Raw genomic sequence first — 18,028 nt, forward strand, 5'->3', positions numbered from 1 at the left:
AGCTCGGCCCTAGCAACCAAATTGAGCCCCGCCCCACTCTATTTCTGGCCTGCAGCTATTGGCTGACTCGATTAATGTGGGTCAGGTATTGGTCAGATACGACGCCGGTCAGAAAGAGTCCCCCATCCTTCTGTGTTGTAGGTAAGAGGGTCTGTGGAGTTGCTCTGTCCTAGGAATGGAGAGGGTCTCCCTTCTCAACCTCGTCCTATCCTACCGGGTGGACGACATTGCCCGTTGATTTACATCTTCTAGCTACCTCTGCCGTCCTCCAGTATCACAGCTCCAAAGGTGGAAGGTAGAAAAACGATCAAAACGGCCTAGGGGGCGCGTGCCTGCCTATCCTCCAGCCAGTGGAGCGATGCATATTCTGACTTATGGGGCGGGTAGGAAGCAGTGGAGGAAACAGCAGGGGATTTAGAAAATCCTCTGTTCGTGGGGGACACAAAGGGGCTAGCGAATACAGTGTCTTGCATTTATCCATGCATTTAAAAAGTACTTACTGAGCACCTATTATGTAGGTGGGCTGTAGTGAGGATTTCGCTTTTGACCCTGACTTACCGTAAGTCTTAAAAGGAGGAGAAAAACCATTCGTGAACAAACCGTAATTCTGTGTCAGCTCAAAAAGTGTTGAAGGGACATTTATGGCAATGGGGATGGCTCTTGAGGTGGACCTTGAAAGACTTGCGGAGATATGGAGTGGAAAGGACTCTGCAGAATCTCAAAAAGGGAAAACTGAGGAGTGTCATAAATTATGAGCATTTTCTGGCCAGAGGAGATACTAATATGAAAGTAGCCTTGAAAGAACAGTTAAGCTTAGATCTTGGAGTGTCTGTGATGCCAAGCTCAGCTTTGAATTTATAGGTAGATCTTACTGATGGTAAAAATTTTCCAATGTGGTTCCTGTAAGTGCAATAGCTTAGATTTTATCCTGAGGACAGTGGGGAACCATTGCAGGGCTTTCACAAAGGAATAACGATCATATTTATGTTTTAGAGAGATAATGCAGAGAATGGATTTGGGGTTGGGAGAAGGAAGACAAGTTAGGAAGTTGTTTCAGTAACAGGGAAGGGTTATGGTGTCCTAAAGAATGGAACGATAGCAAGAATAAAGAGGAGGGGATGGATTCCATAAACACTTTTAAAAAACTGGACTTGGTGCCTGGTGGGGCAAGTAGAAGAAAGGAAAGATGACTTCTAAGCTCCTGGCTTGGGCAAACAGAAAGAAGAGGAAGCAGGGTTTTTAAGAGAGGGTAAGTTCTAGGCTGGGCAAATTTGAGGTGCCAGTGGGATTTCCAAGCGGAGGTATCCCAGAGGCTGTTGAGTACTCCTGACAGGAGTTTGCAAGACAAATCTAAACTGGAAATAGAAATGTGGTAGTCTGTAGTGCCTTACAGATGGCAGCCACACCAGTAGCTTGTTGAGCTGGCCCGGAGAGTATGTGTAGAATAAGAAGAGAAGAGGGCTGAGGCCAGATTGCTGAGAAGCACTTAAGTCTGAGGATCTGGCAAAGGAGAATGAATCTGCAAAGGTAATTGAAAAGAAGTATTTGGAATGGTAAGGCAATCTGTAGTAGAACATGATATTTTAGAAGCCAGGGGAGGAAAGTGTTGAAGGCTGATGACTAATCAAATAAAATAAGGTTTCATAGGATTTAGAAACAAGGAAGTTGTTGGTGACATTTGCAAATGCAGTTTTAGTGGAGTGTTGGAAGCAGAGATCAAATTACAGTGAGTTGAGAAGTAGGTGGGAGAGTGAAGAAATGAAGACTGAATGTACAATACACTTTTTTATTTTACTTACTGATTTTAAAGAGAGAAGGAAGAGAGAGAGAAACATCAATTTGTTGTTCCACTTATTTATGCATTCATTGGTTGAGTCTTATATGTGCCCTTACTGGGGAATCCAACTCAACAATCTTGGTGTACAGGGACAACCCTCTAACCAACTGAGCTACCTGGCCAGGGCTACAATACACTTTGACTATTGTTAGCTGACTCTGTAGGATGAAAAAGAAAGATGGCAATAGCTGGAAGGAGATGCATGTTTTTGTTCAGATGGGAGAAATAGTGTTGGCATGGATCCAGCAAAAGGAAAAGCTAAAATTACAGAGAAAAAGAGTTAACTGAGAAAATGGCAACCCTGAAAAAATAACAGGGAATCCAAAGCACTGGTGGAAAAATTCTCTTAGAAAGGTGTAATGACATTTGCATTGTAACACAAAGGAAGCATGTGAGATTAGTACATTGGAAGTTGAGAGAATTCTTTTTTTCTTTTTTTTTTTTCTTTTTTTTTTTTTTTAGTGAAACAGGAAGGGAGAGAGATGAGAAGCATCAACTCATAGTTTCATCACTTTAGTTGTTCATTGATTGCTTTCTCATATGTACCTTGACCGAGGGGCTCCAGCTGAGCTAGTGACCCTTTGCTCAAGCCAGCAACTTTGGGCTTCAAGCCTGTGACCATGGGATCATGTTGATGATCCCACTCTCAAGCCAGCAATCCTGTGCTCAAGCTGGTGAGCGTGCACTCAAACTGTATGAGCCCATGTGCAAGCTGGCGACCTCCGGGTTTTGAACTGGGGACCTCAGTGTCTCAGGTCAATGCTCTATCCACTATGTCATCACCACCGGTCAGGTGAGAGAATATTATTTGGTGTAAAATAGGGAACTGATATCAGCCAGTGAGAGTAGGATTGGAGATGCTGTACAAGGTTTGTGCAGAACAGAGAGAGATTGAAACAGCTGCAGTGGAGCGTGGGAACGAGAGAACCAAGGCAGCAGCATATAGATTTCTGGACAGTTATGAGGCCTATTGAGGTTGGTGACCATTAAGTTGTAGCAGCAGTGGTCTGCATGGTTGTGTGATATGTGTCTTTCTCCCAACAATAATCAGCCATTTAGTAGTGGGTACAGAGAGGTTAGTTCAGTTGACGCAGGTTTGGGTTTTATCAGGTAGGTGAAATGGAAGGGCAAAGGACAAGGCAGCTGAGAATCCTGACGAAAGGTTTAGATGATGAACTTTAGAATCTACATTGCATAGGGGAGTGTAAAAATGTTACAGACTGGGTCCTAATGAAGTTAGAGAACTTATATCTTGAAACTAGTTAAATGAGAATGTTATGATCAGGAAGTGGAGTGATGACATTTGATTAGTTCCAGGTGATGACAAAGTTCAGGGTATGGACATAGGAGTGGGTGGCCAAAGTGGAGTACAGAAGACATTTAAGGTATAGACATGGTCATTAAAATCCTCCTGGATGGTGGCAGGACTTGAGGGAAAAGGGAAGAGAATGCTTGTGAACTAGGTACCGAAGTCCTTGATGAATAAATTGGGTTGTTCTGGAATCTGTGGATGACAGCATGAGGAGGGATAAAAGTCAATACAGCTGAATGGCATGACCCTCCAAATAGCAAAGGTTTTTACAAGAAGGTGATGGAGTAAGGAACTGGGTTGGGCTTTGGTAAGGAGACACCAGCCCCACCCCCAACCCAGACATCTTTGGGGTATAAGAGTATAAGCAGCCTCTGCCCTGGCCAGTGGCACAGTGGATAGAGTGTTGTCCCAGAGCACTGAGGTTGCTGTGGTGGCAGAGTCGATAAAGCGTCAACCTGAAATGCTGAGGTCCCCAGTTCAAAACCGCGGGCTTGCCCAGTCAAGGCACATAGGTTGAAGCAACAGCTCCAGGTTGATGCTTCCTGCTCCCCACCACACACACCTTTCTTTCTCTCTCTCCTCTCTCTAAAATCAACAAATAAAATCTTTAAAAGAAAAAAAAAGAGCACCGAGGCTGCCAGCTCAATCCTTGAGTCGCCCATCAAACCCCAGTTAGGAATTGACCCCGAAGGCACAAGCTTTACCCAAAGGGTACCGGCTCAACTCCTGGTCAGGGCAAGTCTGAGAAGCAATCAATGGTACAGCGAAGTGGAACAGCAAGTTGATGCTTCTCTCTCCTTCTCTCACCAAAAAAAAAAGCAGTCTCCACCAGGGAGGATTGTGCGGAAGTGGTGCCCCAGGAATAGAGGCGGCTTGCCAGGCAGGCTGGAGGTAGGCAGGGAGACTAGACTGTGGAGGAGCTCTGAAGGTTAGGAGTAAGAAAGTTAGGAAGTGGAGATAGGAAATCAGGCCAAGGAAGATGAAGCATCGAGCAGTGAAGGTGAGGAGGCTGTGGGTAGAGCAATCATGGCTGACCTAAAGAGTTCCATTTTGTGAGGAGAGCATGAAGGCAGGTCTGTGGAGTGGAATGGGGGCAGAAGGCGACTGGGGAGAGTAAAAGTGGGGTGTGAGGGTAGAAAATGAGAGGTCTGGGGAGAGGATGAAGGCAGAGGGTTTTGCAGAAAGGGCATCTGTAGGAAAGTGATGGGTGGCAAGGGGTCTGTAAAGAGGGTATGAGTGGGAAGCAGAAGGTAGAGAGTCTGCGAGAAGGAAATGACAAATCGTAGTGCATTTGCCCTGAGGTGGAAGTAAAGACCAGGACACCCTCCTTAGCTGGGCCTGAAGTTTGGAAAGAGAATGTTTCTTTCCCCTTCCTTCCTTCCTTCCTTCCTTCCTTCCTTCCTTCCTTCCTTCCTTCCTTCCTCCCTCCCTCCCTCCCTCTTTCCCTCTCTTTCTCTCTCTTTCTCTCTGGATGGGGAGCTGAGAGTGAGAGGTCAGGAGGGAGCCAAAGAGCAGGCCTCGGTCCCGTCCTGCAGATGGAACCTGCAGGAACAGTCCACAATGACTGTCCTGTTGTCTCCAGGGCCATCTAGGGACAGGGAGCCAGGCTGGGAGCCCATGCCCTAGAACATGCTTCTAGAAACATGTCTTTTGATTTGGGGGGGTGGGGTAGGGGAGAGCCCCTGAGAAGTTTTTTTAGAAACAAGACCTAGTAACCTTTTGATTTTATAATACCTCTTCTCGCTTGTTGCTAAGGCCCTTCAGCTTAGTGCAAGAGCTGAGCTTTTGAGAGTTTGTAATTTTAGTTTCCCTGCATGAAGAACCATTTGGCCGCTATAGAAATGATTTATAGATGAGTCCAGATTTATTAATCACCTCTGAAGATGGAGAGGAAATTAAAAACAGAGAGTCCACCCTGGGCTGAAGACAAAGTAGGCTTGTCGTGCTTGCAGAAGACCTTGCCAAGGTTAGAAGGCCACAAACAAACCGATTTGGACCAAGGTTCCTATATCTGGATTTTAATTTCATGTGCTTTGATTTTTCAGACCATTTTCTCTCCGAGGTAAAATAATGACTATTTTAATTGGCTGCCACTTACAGAGAGATTCCAATAAGCACGATGGCATACGTATATTTTTCTCTGGCATTCCGCGTGAGCTCCAGTCCTTGAGATCAAGCTGGTGAAGCTGAGTTTTACTGCATGCTGCATGCCATGACCAGTTGACTATAAATTAAATCCTCTTTTCCAAAAGCCATTTTCCATTAGTGCTAATTTGTTTGCTTCTCATTTCCACTGTTCATTAGAGTCTCTGGTTGTGAGCACTAAATTGGAAATAATTTCTTTGACATTTCAAAAAAAATTTCCCCCCTTCTTGAATGCCATTTGGCTGCAGCTGAAGAACATTATGGTTTGCAGAGGAACAGTTCACTCCAATTACAATTTAACTGACCGTTCATGGCACTGAATCCCTGTCCTTAGTGTCCAGAGATGACACCACTGCTGACATTGCTGTTTCCTGTCCTGGCTGTAAAATGCCTCATAGACTGCACTGGCCTTCTTGGACAGAGACTGCCACTCTGCACATGGCAGCTTTGGGAAGCCGGTCATTTTATGGACCTACATATCATAGACATTTAGATATAACCATCTAAACAGGAGCTGGCTGATTTCTTCTCTCATTTACTCAGCAAGTACTTATTAAACATCTATTTTGTGTCAGGCCTTATGCCAGGCTGTCAGTGCATAGAGATGGGGAAGGCCAACCCTTCCCCCTTAGGAACTCACACTAGCAGGAGGGATGGTTAAGTTTTACAGCATAGTAGAGGGGGAGATGGCATTAGTGGGACTACAGAACCGGGAGCCCTTAGTTGTCTTGGAGAATTAGCCAAAGGGCAGAAAGGGGGCTGGCCATTCCTGGGGCAGAAGAGCAGTTGAGATAGAAAGGGCCCTGGGTGGGCCTGGAGAGCTGAGAAGCCAAGGTCTGTGTTAATGTGGAAGTGGTGAGATGAGGTTAGCCTGGCGCCAAGATTTGAAGGGCATTGTATTGCCACATGGAGTTTAGACTTTACCCTGTCGGTCTACTGGCACCCAGGACATCTGTTTAATTAATTACTTTGTGGAGTTAGAAAATCAAAGTGCTCATTATAAGCATAGTGTGTTGGATGTCAATTTCAATAACACTTTGTGCACCCATTATGTGCCAGGGAGGATGCCAGCCACCCGAAATATGAAGATGGAACATGTGGATATGGAAACTGCCTATCAGGTCTTGGGTAAATAGGAAGACTTATGTGTGGAAGTCATCTCCGAGCATGGGGAAGTGGCCCATAAATCAGCAGTGAGGCAAGGTAGAGGGGGAAGGATAGGAGACCTGACCTCAGAGGCAGGGACATGATTTAGAAACAGCATGGGGATTTAGAGAGTCGTCTGTGCAGTGTGGGGAAGCTGGAGCCTCCTCTTAATTCCCACTAGAAGCATGGGGCGGGGCAGGAGGAGTCCAGTTTCAGTTGTGGCAGAACTTAGATGAAAGTTCTTTGGGCTGAGATGTTTGAAACTTTATCTTGGGGGTAATATGGGGAACAACTGAAGAGTTTTGAACAGGGAATCTCAACTTGCATTTTTTTTTTAATCTATCAGACGTCCTTTTTTTTTTTTTTTTTTTTTTTTAAAGGAATGGTATTTTTTTTTATTTTATTTATTGATTTTTAGAGAGAGGGGAAAGAGAGAGAGAGAGAGAGAAGGGGGAGGAGCAGGAAGCATCAACTCCCATATGTGCCCTGACCAGGCAAGCCCAAGGCTTCGAACCGGCAACCTCAGTGTTACAGGTCGACACTTTATCCCACTGCGCCACCACAGGTCAGGCCAGACGTCCATTTTTAACTCACATGACTGTGGAGATTAGGATGGGGTAAACCTAGAGATCCATTAGGAGGCTATTGCAGTCATTCACGTCATGGATGAGGGGTAGATGAAAATAGCAGCAGTGCTGCCCTGCCTGGATAGCTCGGTTGGTTAGAGCGTCGTCCCGAAGTGCAGAGGTTGTCTGTTCAATCCCCAGTTAGGGCACATACAGGAACAGGTGATGTTCCTCTCTCTCTCTCTTTTTCTCTCGTCCTCTCTCCCTCCCTTCCTCTCTCACAAAAAAAAAGAAAGAAAAAATTTTAAAAAGAGAAAGAAAATGCCTGACCTGTGGTGGTGCAATGGATAAAGCCTTGACCTGGAATGCTGAGGTTGCCGGTTCGAAACCCTGGGCTTGCCTGGTCAAGGCACATATGGGAGTTGATGCTTCCAGCTCCTCCCACTTCTTTCTCTCTCTCTCTCTCTCTCTCTCTCTCTCTCTTTCTCTCTCTCCTCTGAAATGAATAAATAAAATTAAAATAATTTTAAAAAAAGAGAAAGAAAATAGTGTCAGTGGAGAGGAAGATAAATAGACTGACCTGGGGGAGGTTTAGCGGGTATAACTGGTAGATCCTGGCAACAGTTCAGATAAGGAAGGCAAGGGACAGGGATATGATCAAAACTAGCTCTTTCGACCTGGAAATGCTGAGGTCGCCAGTTCGAAACCCTGGGCTTGCCTGGTCAAGGCACATATGGGAGTTGATGCTTCCAGCTCTTCCCCCCCCTTCTCTCTCTCTGTCTCTCCTCTCTGCCTCTCCTCTCTAAAATGAATAAATAAAATTAAAAAAAAAAAAAGAATCACACACATTTGCAAAATAAAACTTAAAAAAAAAACAACTAGCTCTTGTGCGGCCCAGAGAGTGGTAACCCAGTCACTGAAATGGGACCAACACAGGGAAGGAGCAGGTGCAAGGGCTTGATGAGTTCATTTGGGGCCAACTGATTTGAAGAGTGTGTAAATCATTCCAATGAAGACATCCACTAGTCATTGAGACACAGGAATCTGGACCTCAGGAGGGAGTCCCAGGCTGAGTGAGATATGGATTTGGGAATCATAAAGCCTATAGATGTAACTTGATTAAAGTGAAGGACATCACCCATGAAATTACAGAGCATGAGAAGAAAACAGAGAACAGGAGAACAACTTGCCCAGGAATCTGAGGAGGATCCAGAGTGAGCGGAAGAGCCAAGAGAGAGTGGGGTCAGGAAAGGAGTTTTGAGAAGAGAGTCATCTATAATCCATCAGAGGTCAAGCAATATGGGACTGCAAGCTAGCCACCAAATTTGACAATGGGAGATTATTTGGTGACATTTTGGAGCCCAGGGAAGAGTAGTGCTTTTTTTGTTTTGTTTTGTTTTGTTTTGTGACAGACAGAGGGACAGATAGGGACAGACAGACAGGAAGGGAGAGAGATGAGAAGCATCAATTCTTTGTTGCGGCACCTTAGTTGTTCATTGATTGTTTTCTCATATGTGCCTTGACAGGGGGTAGAGGGAAGGCTACAGAACACCGAGTGACCCCTTGCTTGAGCCAGTGACCTTGGGCTCAAGCTGGTGAGCTTTGCTTAAACCAGATGAGCCTGTGCTCAAGCTGGCGACCTCGGGGTCTCGAGCCAGTGTCTTCCGCATCCCAGTCCGAGGCTCTATCCAAGGCAGTGCTTTCAATTAAATGGAGAGAACCTGTACTCGAATTATATACAAAACTGAGTTCAGTTTTTATTTCCACTCCTTTTTAGCTGTGAGGCCTTAAGTAAATGAACAAAGCTTTTTAAACCTGCAAATTGTGAATAATAATAACTACCTCATTGGGATATTTAGAGGATTAAACAAATAATGTATACAATATATATTATTATATATATGTGACAAGTTCTTAATAAACACTCAAAAAAGGTTAGTTTCTTTTCCTTGTATCATTCTCTCTTCCCTTCACCACAATATTTCCCCTTTAATCTTGGTAGTCAAGAAAAATATTAGATACAGAATCTAGCCCAGCAATCGACTCCTGAAATTGGCAATGTTCTCTCCTTTGCCCACTGTTTTCTTCTTTTTAATTCCTTTTAAAATTGTATTTAATGATTTTTTTTCAGTTCTCATAAAATCTTACTTTGAAGAACAGTTGAGATAAATAATAAGGGGCTGGACAGTCCTGATTGAACATGACTGCTACCTTTTATGTCCCCAACCTCTCAAAACCTCACTGACCTAACACTAAATAAATATAAAAATACATTAAGTCACTAAAGTTCAGAGAAGGCAGCAAGGCAAGAGCAGATGAAAGTTCAACAAGTATTTGGACGGTAGAAGGGAGGTGACAGAATGTTATCTGGCTTGAAGCATTCTAAAAAATGACGAACAGCCTGACCAGGCGGTGGCGCAGTGGATAGAGCATCAAACTGGGATGTGGAGGACCCAGGTTCGAGACCCCGAGGTCGCCAGCTTGAGCGAGGGCTCATCTGGTTTGAGCAAAGCTCACCAGCTTGGACCCAAGGTCGCTGGCTTGAGCAAGGGGTCACTCAGTCTGCTGAAGGCTCATGGTCAAGGCACGTATGAGAAAACAATCAATGAACAACTAAGGTGTCACAAGGCGCAACGAAAAACTGATGATTGATGCTTCTCATCTCTCCGTTCCTGTCTGTCTGTCCCTGTCTATCCCTCTCTCTGACTCTCTGTCTCTGTAAAAATTAATTAATTAATTAATTTTTAAAAATGACAAACAGAACCTTGGCTGGTGGCTCAGTGGATAGAGTGGCCGCCCAGCATATGGATGTCCCGTGTTTGATTCCTGGTCAGGGCACACAGGAGAAGCAACCATTTGCTTCTCTCCCCTACCATCTCTCCCTTCTCTCCCTCTACCCTCCTGCCGGCTTGATTATTTCGAGCATGGCCTCAGGCGCTGAGGATGGCTCCTTTGTGAGCATTGGCCCCAGACAGGGTTGGGTTGCCCATTAGATCCTGGTCTGGGCACATGCAGGAGTGTCTTATTAACTCACCTCCTCTCACCTTAAAAAAAAAAAAAAGAGGCCCTGGCCGGTTGGCTCAGTGGTAGAGCATCGGCCTGGCGTGCGGGAGTCCCAGGTTTGATTCCTGGCCAGGGCACACAGGAGAAGCGCCCATCTGCTTCTCCACCCCTCCCCCTCTCCTTCCTCTCTGTCTCTCTCTTCCCCTCCCGCAGCCAAGGCTCCATTGGAGCAAAGATGGCCCGGGCACTGAGGATGGCTCTGTGGCCTCTGCCTCAGGCGCTGGAATGGCTCTGGTCGCAACAGAGCGACACCCCAAGATGGGCAGAGCATCGCCCCCTGGTAGGCATGCCGTGTGGATCCCAGTTGGGCGCATGCAGGAGTCTGTCTGACTGCCTCCCTGTTTCCAGCTTCGGAAAAATACAAAGAAAAGAAAAAATAAAAATAAATAAATAAAAGATAAACTGGCCCTGGCAAGTGAGCTCCGTCAGTTAAGAGCATGGCCCCCAAACAACAAGGTTGCGGATTCAGTCTCCGGTCAGGGCACACACAGGAAGCCACAACAACAACAACAGAAAAAGCACTACTGAGTAGAATAACAAATGCTTCCCTTCCCCCTCCCCTCACCCTCCCTTCCTCTCTCTGTCTCTCTAAAAATTAATAAAAATGTCCTGGCCAGATGGCTCAGTTGGTTGGAATGTCATCCCAGAGCATGGAGATTGCCTTACGAAGGAAAGGAGGGAGGAAGGATGGACAAACTGCCAGCAGGGTAGATTACCAACCAGAAGCTAGTCAGTTCACCCAGTTTAACCTCTAAGAGGCTTACTATTTGGAAGCACGAGTTGCCACAGAAGTCAGAAATGAGGTATGGAGCCAAACATGGGGACTGGCTAAAGTCTGTGTGGAGAGCACTTTGCCCCCAGCCTAGAACTTTCTCAACAGCCAAACAACTACTGTAAACTCTCTTGCTGCATAAGGAGAAAGGAAAAGGAACTCGGGAGGCCTGTCCATATTCAGGGACCTCAGGCATAGTTTTAAGGGCAGGGATGAGATATAGGGTGGAAAACTGAGCGATGGAGGGAAGGCTGCACACAGGCCCTACCTCCCCCCCCCCCCCGGGTGCCAGTGGCCAGGTATCTATCAACCCTACCTTCTCACCCTCCCTGGGAAAATAGAAAAAGCATCTCTGGAAGCTCTGAGGACCCCAGAAGGAAAAAACAAACAAACCTTACATTTAAAAAAAAAAAAAACCAAAAACCTACACTGACTGACATTTATGAGTTCCTCAGTGAAAAGACTAATTGTTAACTGATAAATTTCTAAAAACTGAAAGTCACAGCACCTGATCAAAAAGAGCCCACCAAGGGGCCTTGGCCAGATCGCCCAGTGGATAGGGCACCATCCTGGCTTACCGAGGTCACAGATTCCATTCCCAGTTAGGGCGCACACGACAATTCTCTCCCTCTCTCACTTCCCCCACCTCAAATCAATGTAAAAGTTAAAAAAAAAAAAATCCATGCTCCAACAAGTCCACCAAAAGCCTAGTATAATAAATGAAAAGCCCTGCACCAAGGCCTATCATACAATTTCAGTAGAGGTTTTAAAAGCATCAAGAGTGAAAAAACAAGCCATAGCTAGGCAAAGGCACAGGAACAGAATGAAGTCAGACTTCTCAGCAGTGATACTGGGGAGGCTCAATCCCAGGGAAGCTGATTTTTTTTTTCTTCATCTTTTTCCAAGTGAGAGAAGGAGAAGTAGAGAGACAAACTCCCACATGCGTCCTGACTAGAATCCACCCAGCAACGCCTGTCTGGGGTCAAAGCTCTGCCCATTTGGAGCCATGCTCACAACTGAGCTATTTTTAGTGCCTGAGTTGTTTAGAATACTAAATAATTAGAAAAAGAAATTGGCCCTGGCCTGTTGGCTCAGCGGTAGAGCGTCGGCCTGGCGTGCGGGGGACCCGGGTTCGATTCCCGGCCAGGGCACATAAGAGAAGCGCCCATTTGCTTCTCCACCCCCCACCCTCCTTCCTCTCTGTCTCTCTCTTCCCCTCCCGCAGCGAGGCTCCATTGGAGCAAAGATGGCCCGGGCGCTGGGGATGGCTCCTTGGCCTCTGCCCCAGGCACTAGAGTGGCTCTGGTCACGGCAGAGCGAAGCCCCGGAGGGGCAGAGCATCGCCCCCTGGTGGGCAGAGCTTCGCCCCTGGTGGGCGTGCCGGGTGAATCCCGGTCGGGCGCATGCGGGAGTCTGCCTGACTGTCTCTCCCCGTTTCCAGCTTCAGAAAAAAAAAAGAAAGAAAAAGAAAAAGAAATTAACTCCAGGTAAAACCAATTTATGAGAGAAAGAAAAGTGATAGGTTATAGCTTGAGTACACAATCTTTATTTACTTGGCCAATAATGTAAACACTAACTTGTTTTTTCATTGATTTGAAAGAGAGAGAGAGAGGAAGAGGGGAAGGGAGAGAGAGAAAATCATCAACTCATTGTTCCACTTGGCTGTGAACTCATTGGTTGTTTCTCATATGTGCCCTGACTGGGGATCAAACCCACATATGACTTCAACATGTCTGAACAACACTATCCACTGAGCAACCCAGCCAGGACCCTGCAAACACTTAACTATTCATTTAACTATAAATTGTTGAAAACTATAGTATTGTGAGGATAAGGTGGTAGAAATAGGGGTTAGAGTGATGCAAGAGAGCTAATTCCTCAACTGCCAGAATATACCTATTGTCTAACCTTGGTAAATCAAATAATAGTAATGTACTGGTTTGTTTTGCTAGGGCTCCCGTAACAAAGTACCTCAGACTGGGTGGCTTAAACAAGAGACACTTATCTCGCAGTTCTGGAAGCTCGGATCATGGTGCTGGACATAAGGTGTTACAGGGTTGGTTTCTTCTGTGGCCGCCCTCCTTGGCTTATAGGTGGCTGACTCCTGTTGTCTTCATCTGGTCTTCCCTCTGTATGTGTCTGTGCCCTAATCTTTTATAAGGACACAAATTATATAAAATTAGGGTCTATCCTAATGACCTCATTTCAACCTAATTACCTCTTTAAAGACCCTAGCTCCAAATACATTCACATTCTGAGGTACTGGGGGTTAGGGGGCGAAGGGGACACAATTCCCCTCATAGCAAGTAGTATAAACTCGTTATTTGGAAATGTACAGGAACACACCAGAAGAAATAACCAAAAGAATTGAAAGTGGCTGCCTCTAGAATGAGACCGGAGGATGGCAAGGGATGTGGCAGGTACTATTGATTTTTCACTGAATAGCAAGTAGAAAGCTGGACCTTGAGCCCGGCCTGGATCAGATCTCATGTTCTTCCACTCTAGCACCAGAGCTGGGTTCCTCTAGGGCCCTGGCAGCGCCGTGTCCACCTCCGCATCTCCCATAGCACCTCTCTGTGCCACATGGTGGGTCTTCACCACATAGTCACTGATTTAGAGCTGTGTCACTGTGACCTTCAATGCTGCCATTTGTTGGTTTCTTTTCTGTTTGAAAAAAGAAGAAGGGGAAGACAGGTCCAAGGAAACCTCGAATGGCCCTAATATGGAATATCCAGCTGAAAGTTTCCTACCCTTGGTGTCCTAGAATTGCTGTGTGCATCCCCAATAGCACTTTGAGTTTTGATCCTAGAATGGGTCCATCCACAGCAGGGCAGGGGCACGGGGTGCTTTTCTGCCTAGTTAAGCTGATGGTGGCATGTCAACCCCTCCTCCCTGGGGTCCAGAACAGTCACTCATCCCCATCTTCCTGAGGCCAGTTAGGCTGTTGAAGATGGCCACGGGCTCAGAGAGTTATTCTCAGACTTTGAGCTGTAGTATTATTCACAGTGATTGATGCATGATCCCATGAAGGGTTTTGGCCATTTTCGTGTTTAGGTTGATCCACAGTTATTCATCTGGCTGTTCAGGCTGACAGGATTTCGTGGTTGTCTATCCCAGAGGCTGTGTGGTGCCCTTCCTGGAAGCACATATCCAGTGTCCTCTGGGGAGCAGAGGAGGTTGGTGTGTATGTATGTCTGTCTCAGCATGCTTCAGATTATTGCTTCCTAATAAAATTCTGATAGCTGGGCCCCATCAATATCTCAAATACATGTGAGGAAACGTTAATTTAGAATCAATTTTAGGATGTTTCAGACTGTAAAGTCCTTTTAACTAGATCTCTGGCAAAGATGTAGAAGCACTTTATGGGACTGTAAATTTCATGTTGAACCCGTCTTCGTGAAATACACATCTCCCCTACACACAAGCTGTTCTCTCCATATCAATCATGGCCACTGCAAGTAATGTTTCACAAATATTCTGTAAATCACAGAAAACCCCATGATAATGTGAAATATGACTTTCACTTGTCTGTTAGACAAAAGAATCACACATGCCTCTCTCCCATCAGCACTAACATTTGTTATGGATAATAACACTTTCAATCACAACTATTTTTGGAAAACGGGTTTATTTTAAACCTTCCCTCCCCCCACCGAAAACACTCTCCCAAGGACACAGGCTCCTACAAACCACAGCCCATTAATCCAACCATGGAATGGGAACTTTTTCTTCCCACTAACTTTTTTCTTTTAAGTTGTTTTTAAGAGAGTTAGTACAAAAGCCCAAGGTACAAGACTAAGGAGTACTTTACCTTGGCTTATTGGCATAAGAGAGGGCCAGGTCTCTAAAGACCCCAAGCGCCAGCCAGGTAGCTCAAATGGTTAGAGCAGCATCCTGATATGCAAAGGTTGCAGGTTTGATTCTGGTCAGAGCACATACAAGAATCAACCAATGGCCTGACCAAGTGGTGGCGCAATGGATAGAGCTTCAGACTGGGATGCCGAGGACCCAGGTTCGAGACCCCGAGGTTGCCAGCTTGAGCACATGCTCACCTGGTTTGAGCAAAAAGCTCACCAGCTTGGACCCAAGGTCGCTGGCTCGAGCAAGGGGTTACTCAGTCTGCTGAAGGCCTGCAGTCAAGGCACATATGAGAAAGCAATCGATGAACAACTAAGGTGTCGCAACGAAAAACTGATAATTGATGCTTCTCATCTCTCCGTTCCTGTCTGTCTGTCCCTGTCTATCCCTCTCTCTGACTCTATCTCTGTCTCTGTAAATAAATAAAGGAAACATTAAAAAAAAAAAAAAAAAAAAAAAAGAATCAACCAATGGCCTGACCAAGTGGTGGCGCAATGGATAGAGCTTCAGACTGGGATGCCGAGGACCCAGGTTCGAGACCCCGAGGTCACAGCTTGAGCACGGGCTCATTTGGTTTGAGCAAAAGCTCACCAGCTTGGACCCAAGTTCGCTGGCTCGAGCAAGGGGTTACTCGGTCTGCTGAAGGCCCACGGTCAAGACACATATGAGAAAGCAATCAATGAACAACTAAGGTGTTGCAATGCACAACGAAAAAATAATGATTGATGCTTCTCATCTCTCCATTCTTGTCTGTCTGTCCCTGTCTATCGCTCTCTCTGACTCTCTCTCTGTCTCTGTAAAAAAAAAAAAAAAAAAGAATCAACCAATGAATTCATAAATAAGTGGAACAACAAATCCATATTTCTCTCTTTCTCCCTTCCTTCTCTCTCTCTAAAATCAATAAATTAAAAAATTAAAAATAAGCATGGTCGGTTGGCTCAGTGGTAGAGCATCGACCCAGCGTGTGGAAGTCCTGGGTTCAATTCCCGGCCAGGGCACACAGGAGAAGCACCCATCTGCTTCTCCACCCCTCCCCCTCTCCTTTCTCTCTATCTCTCTCTTCCCCTCCCGCAGACAAGGCTCCATTGGAGCAAAGTTGGCCCAGGCACAGAGGATGGCTCTGTGGCCTCTGCCCCAATGGCGTTGGTTGCAACGGAGAAACCTCCCAGATGGGCAGAGCATCACCCCCTTGATGGGCATGCTGGGTGAATTCCAGTCAGGCACATGTGGGAGTCTGTCATCTCTCTGCTTCCCTGCTTCTCACTTCAGAAAAATACCCCCCAAAATGAATAAATAATAAATAAAAATAAATTAAGTAAATAAATAATTTTTTTAAAGACCCCAAATCTCTGAGCCTGTGTGAGGTGAGAGGGGAGAGAGGCACAGGTATTTAGCAAGTGTCTTCATCTTGGCTGGAGCCTGTGGTCCTCTTAGTTGCTAGCATCAGCAGAGAAGCCAAAGGGCTAAAGTTTTAGCCCTTAAACTTGAGGCAAACATTTCCTACCTTGATATTCTTTTTTTTTTTTTTTTTTTTTTTTTTACAGAGACAGAGAGAGAGTCAGAGAGAGGGATAAACAGGGACAGACAGACAGGAACGGAGAGATGAGAAGCATCAATCATTAGTTTTTCGTTGCGCATTGCAACACCTTAATTGTTCATTGATTGTTTTCTCATATGTGCCTTGACCGCGGGCCTTCAGCAGACTGAGTAACCCCTTGCTCGAGCCAGCAACCTTGGGCTCAAGCTGGTGATCTTTTGCTCAAACCAGATGAGCCCACGCTCAAGCTGGCAACCTCGAGGTCTCGAACCTGGGTCTTCCGCATCCCAGTCTGACGCTCTATCCACTGCACCACCGCCCGGTCAGGCCTACCTTGATATTCTTAATATTCCGTTACAACACAACTGGATCTTCCCTGTTCGAGTAGCAAGTGACCAGTCATAGAGGTATATTTTGAATGTCACCATATCCATTTGGGTAACAGTGGCTCCCTGCTTCCAGCTGATTGCTAGAAAAGCAAAACCCCTAGAGTAACCCACAGGACTTGAATGGTTCTTAACATTTTGGTAACCTGGCTGTTTTCCTTCCCTCTGCAGCCAACTTCAGGATTGATTGATCATGACTTCTATAAAGGAGCAGGCAGCAATTAGCCGGCTTTTGAGTTTTTTACAGGATTGGGACAATGCTGGAAAAGCCACCAGGAGTAACATCCTCAACAATTTCATTAAAACCAACCAAGGCAAGACTGCCCCTGAACTAGAGCAGGAGTTTTCTCAGGGGGCCAGCTTGTTCCTGGCACGCTTGACCACCTGGCTGAGACTCACGTATCCTTTGCTGAACAAGGGGGAAAACAGGCCATCTTCAAAAGAAAAAAGGAGAGATCATTGAGGGAACTCTTCTCTCCATTCTAAGATTTTAGAACAGAACATACGGTGGTCAAAATATTATCCCAAAGTTAAGAACTCCCTCAACTTCTTGTCTTTCCATATGGTAAATATATCCTTGTTCTCACTCCTAACCTTTTTTGTGCCCATCAGGGTTCAGGCTGGTATTTCTTCTGTCTAGAACGAATCCTCTATTGGTATTACCCTTGAATCCCCTCCCGTGTCCTTAGAGATGTTATTCTTACTCTCCTGTGCCTCAACTTTGCTTCATTACCATCTTTTTTCATCAGTGTTTATATCTGCTCAGATCTCTTCTACCTTATTAAATCCCTATCTCAAACTATGTTTCTCCAGCTCTTGTACTTCATGAAGCTTCTAGAAAAGGTTATTGGTCTCTATGTCCACTTCTTCACCTCTCTTTTCTCTTCCACCCACTGCAGTCTGACTTCTGTCCCCTCCACTCCACTAGGACTTGCCAGAGTTACCAATGATTATCTGTTGTTGCAAACCCAGTGACTACATTCTCAGTCTTTTTTTTTTTTTTTTACAGAGACAGAGAGAGTCAGAGAGCAGGATAGATAGGGACACACAGACAGGAACGGAGAGAGATGAGAAGCATCAATCATCAGTTTTTCATTGCGGCACTTTAGTTGTTCATTGATTGCTTTCTCATATGTGCCTTGACCATGGGGCTACAGCAGATCGAGTAACCCCTTGCTGGAGCCAGCGACCTTGAGTCCAAGCTAGTGAGCTTTGCTCAAACCAGGTGAGCTGCGCTCAAGCTGGCAACCTCGGGATCTTGAACCTGGGTCCTCCGCATCCCAGTCGATGCTCTATCCACTGCGCCACTGTCTGATCAGGACATTCTCAGTCTTTATATATGACCTCTCCATGGCATTTGTCTATCAGCCATTCCCACTTCTCAAAACACTCTTCCCTTGGCTTCT

General features: G+C 45.7%; 1 protein-coding gene across 1 annotated transcript in view; it reads left to right on the forward strand.

Annotated features, from left to right (window-relative positions):
* The first annotated feature begins 66 nt into the window (after positions 1-66).
* The window catches only part of ARMH1 (armadillo like helical domain containing 1), a 56,635-nt gene continuing 38,673 nt past the window's right edge, over positions 67-18,028 (forward strand). The window contains 2 exon segments of the mRNA XM_066376198.1: positions 67-141; positions 16,794-17,021. Coding sequence (XP_066232295.1) covers positions 16,816-17,021 — 206 coding nt within the window. The 5' untranslated portion in view covers positions 67-141; positions 16,794-16,815.

The sequence above is a fragment of the Saccopteryx leptura genome, chromosome 3, assembly GCF_036850995.1.
Source record: "Saccopteryx leptura isolate mSacLep1 chromosome 3, mSacLep1_pri_phased_curated, whole genome shotgun sequence".
Classification (NCBI taxonomy): Eukaryota; Metazoa; Chordata; class Mammalia; order Chiroptera; family Emballonuridae; genus Saccopteryx; species Saccopteryx leptura.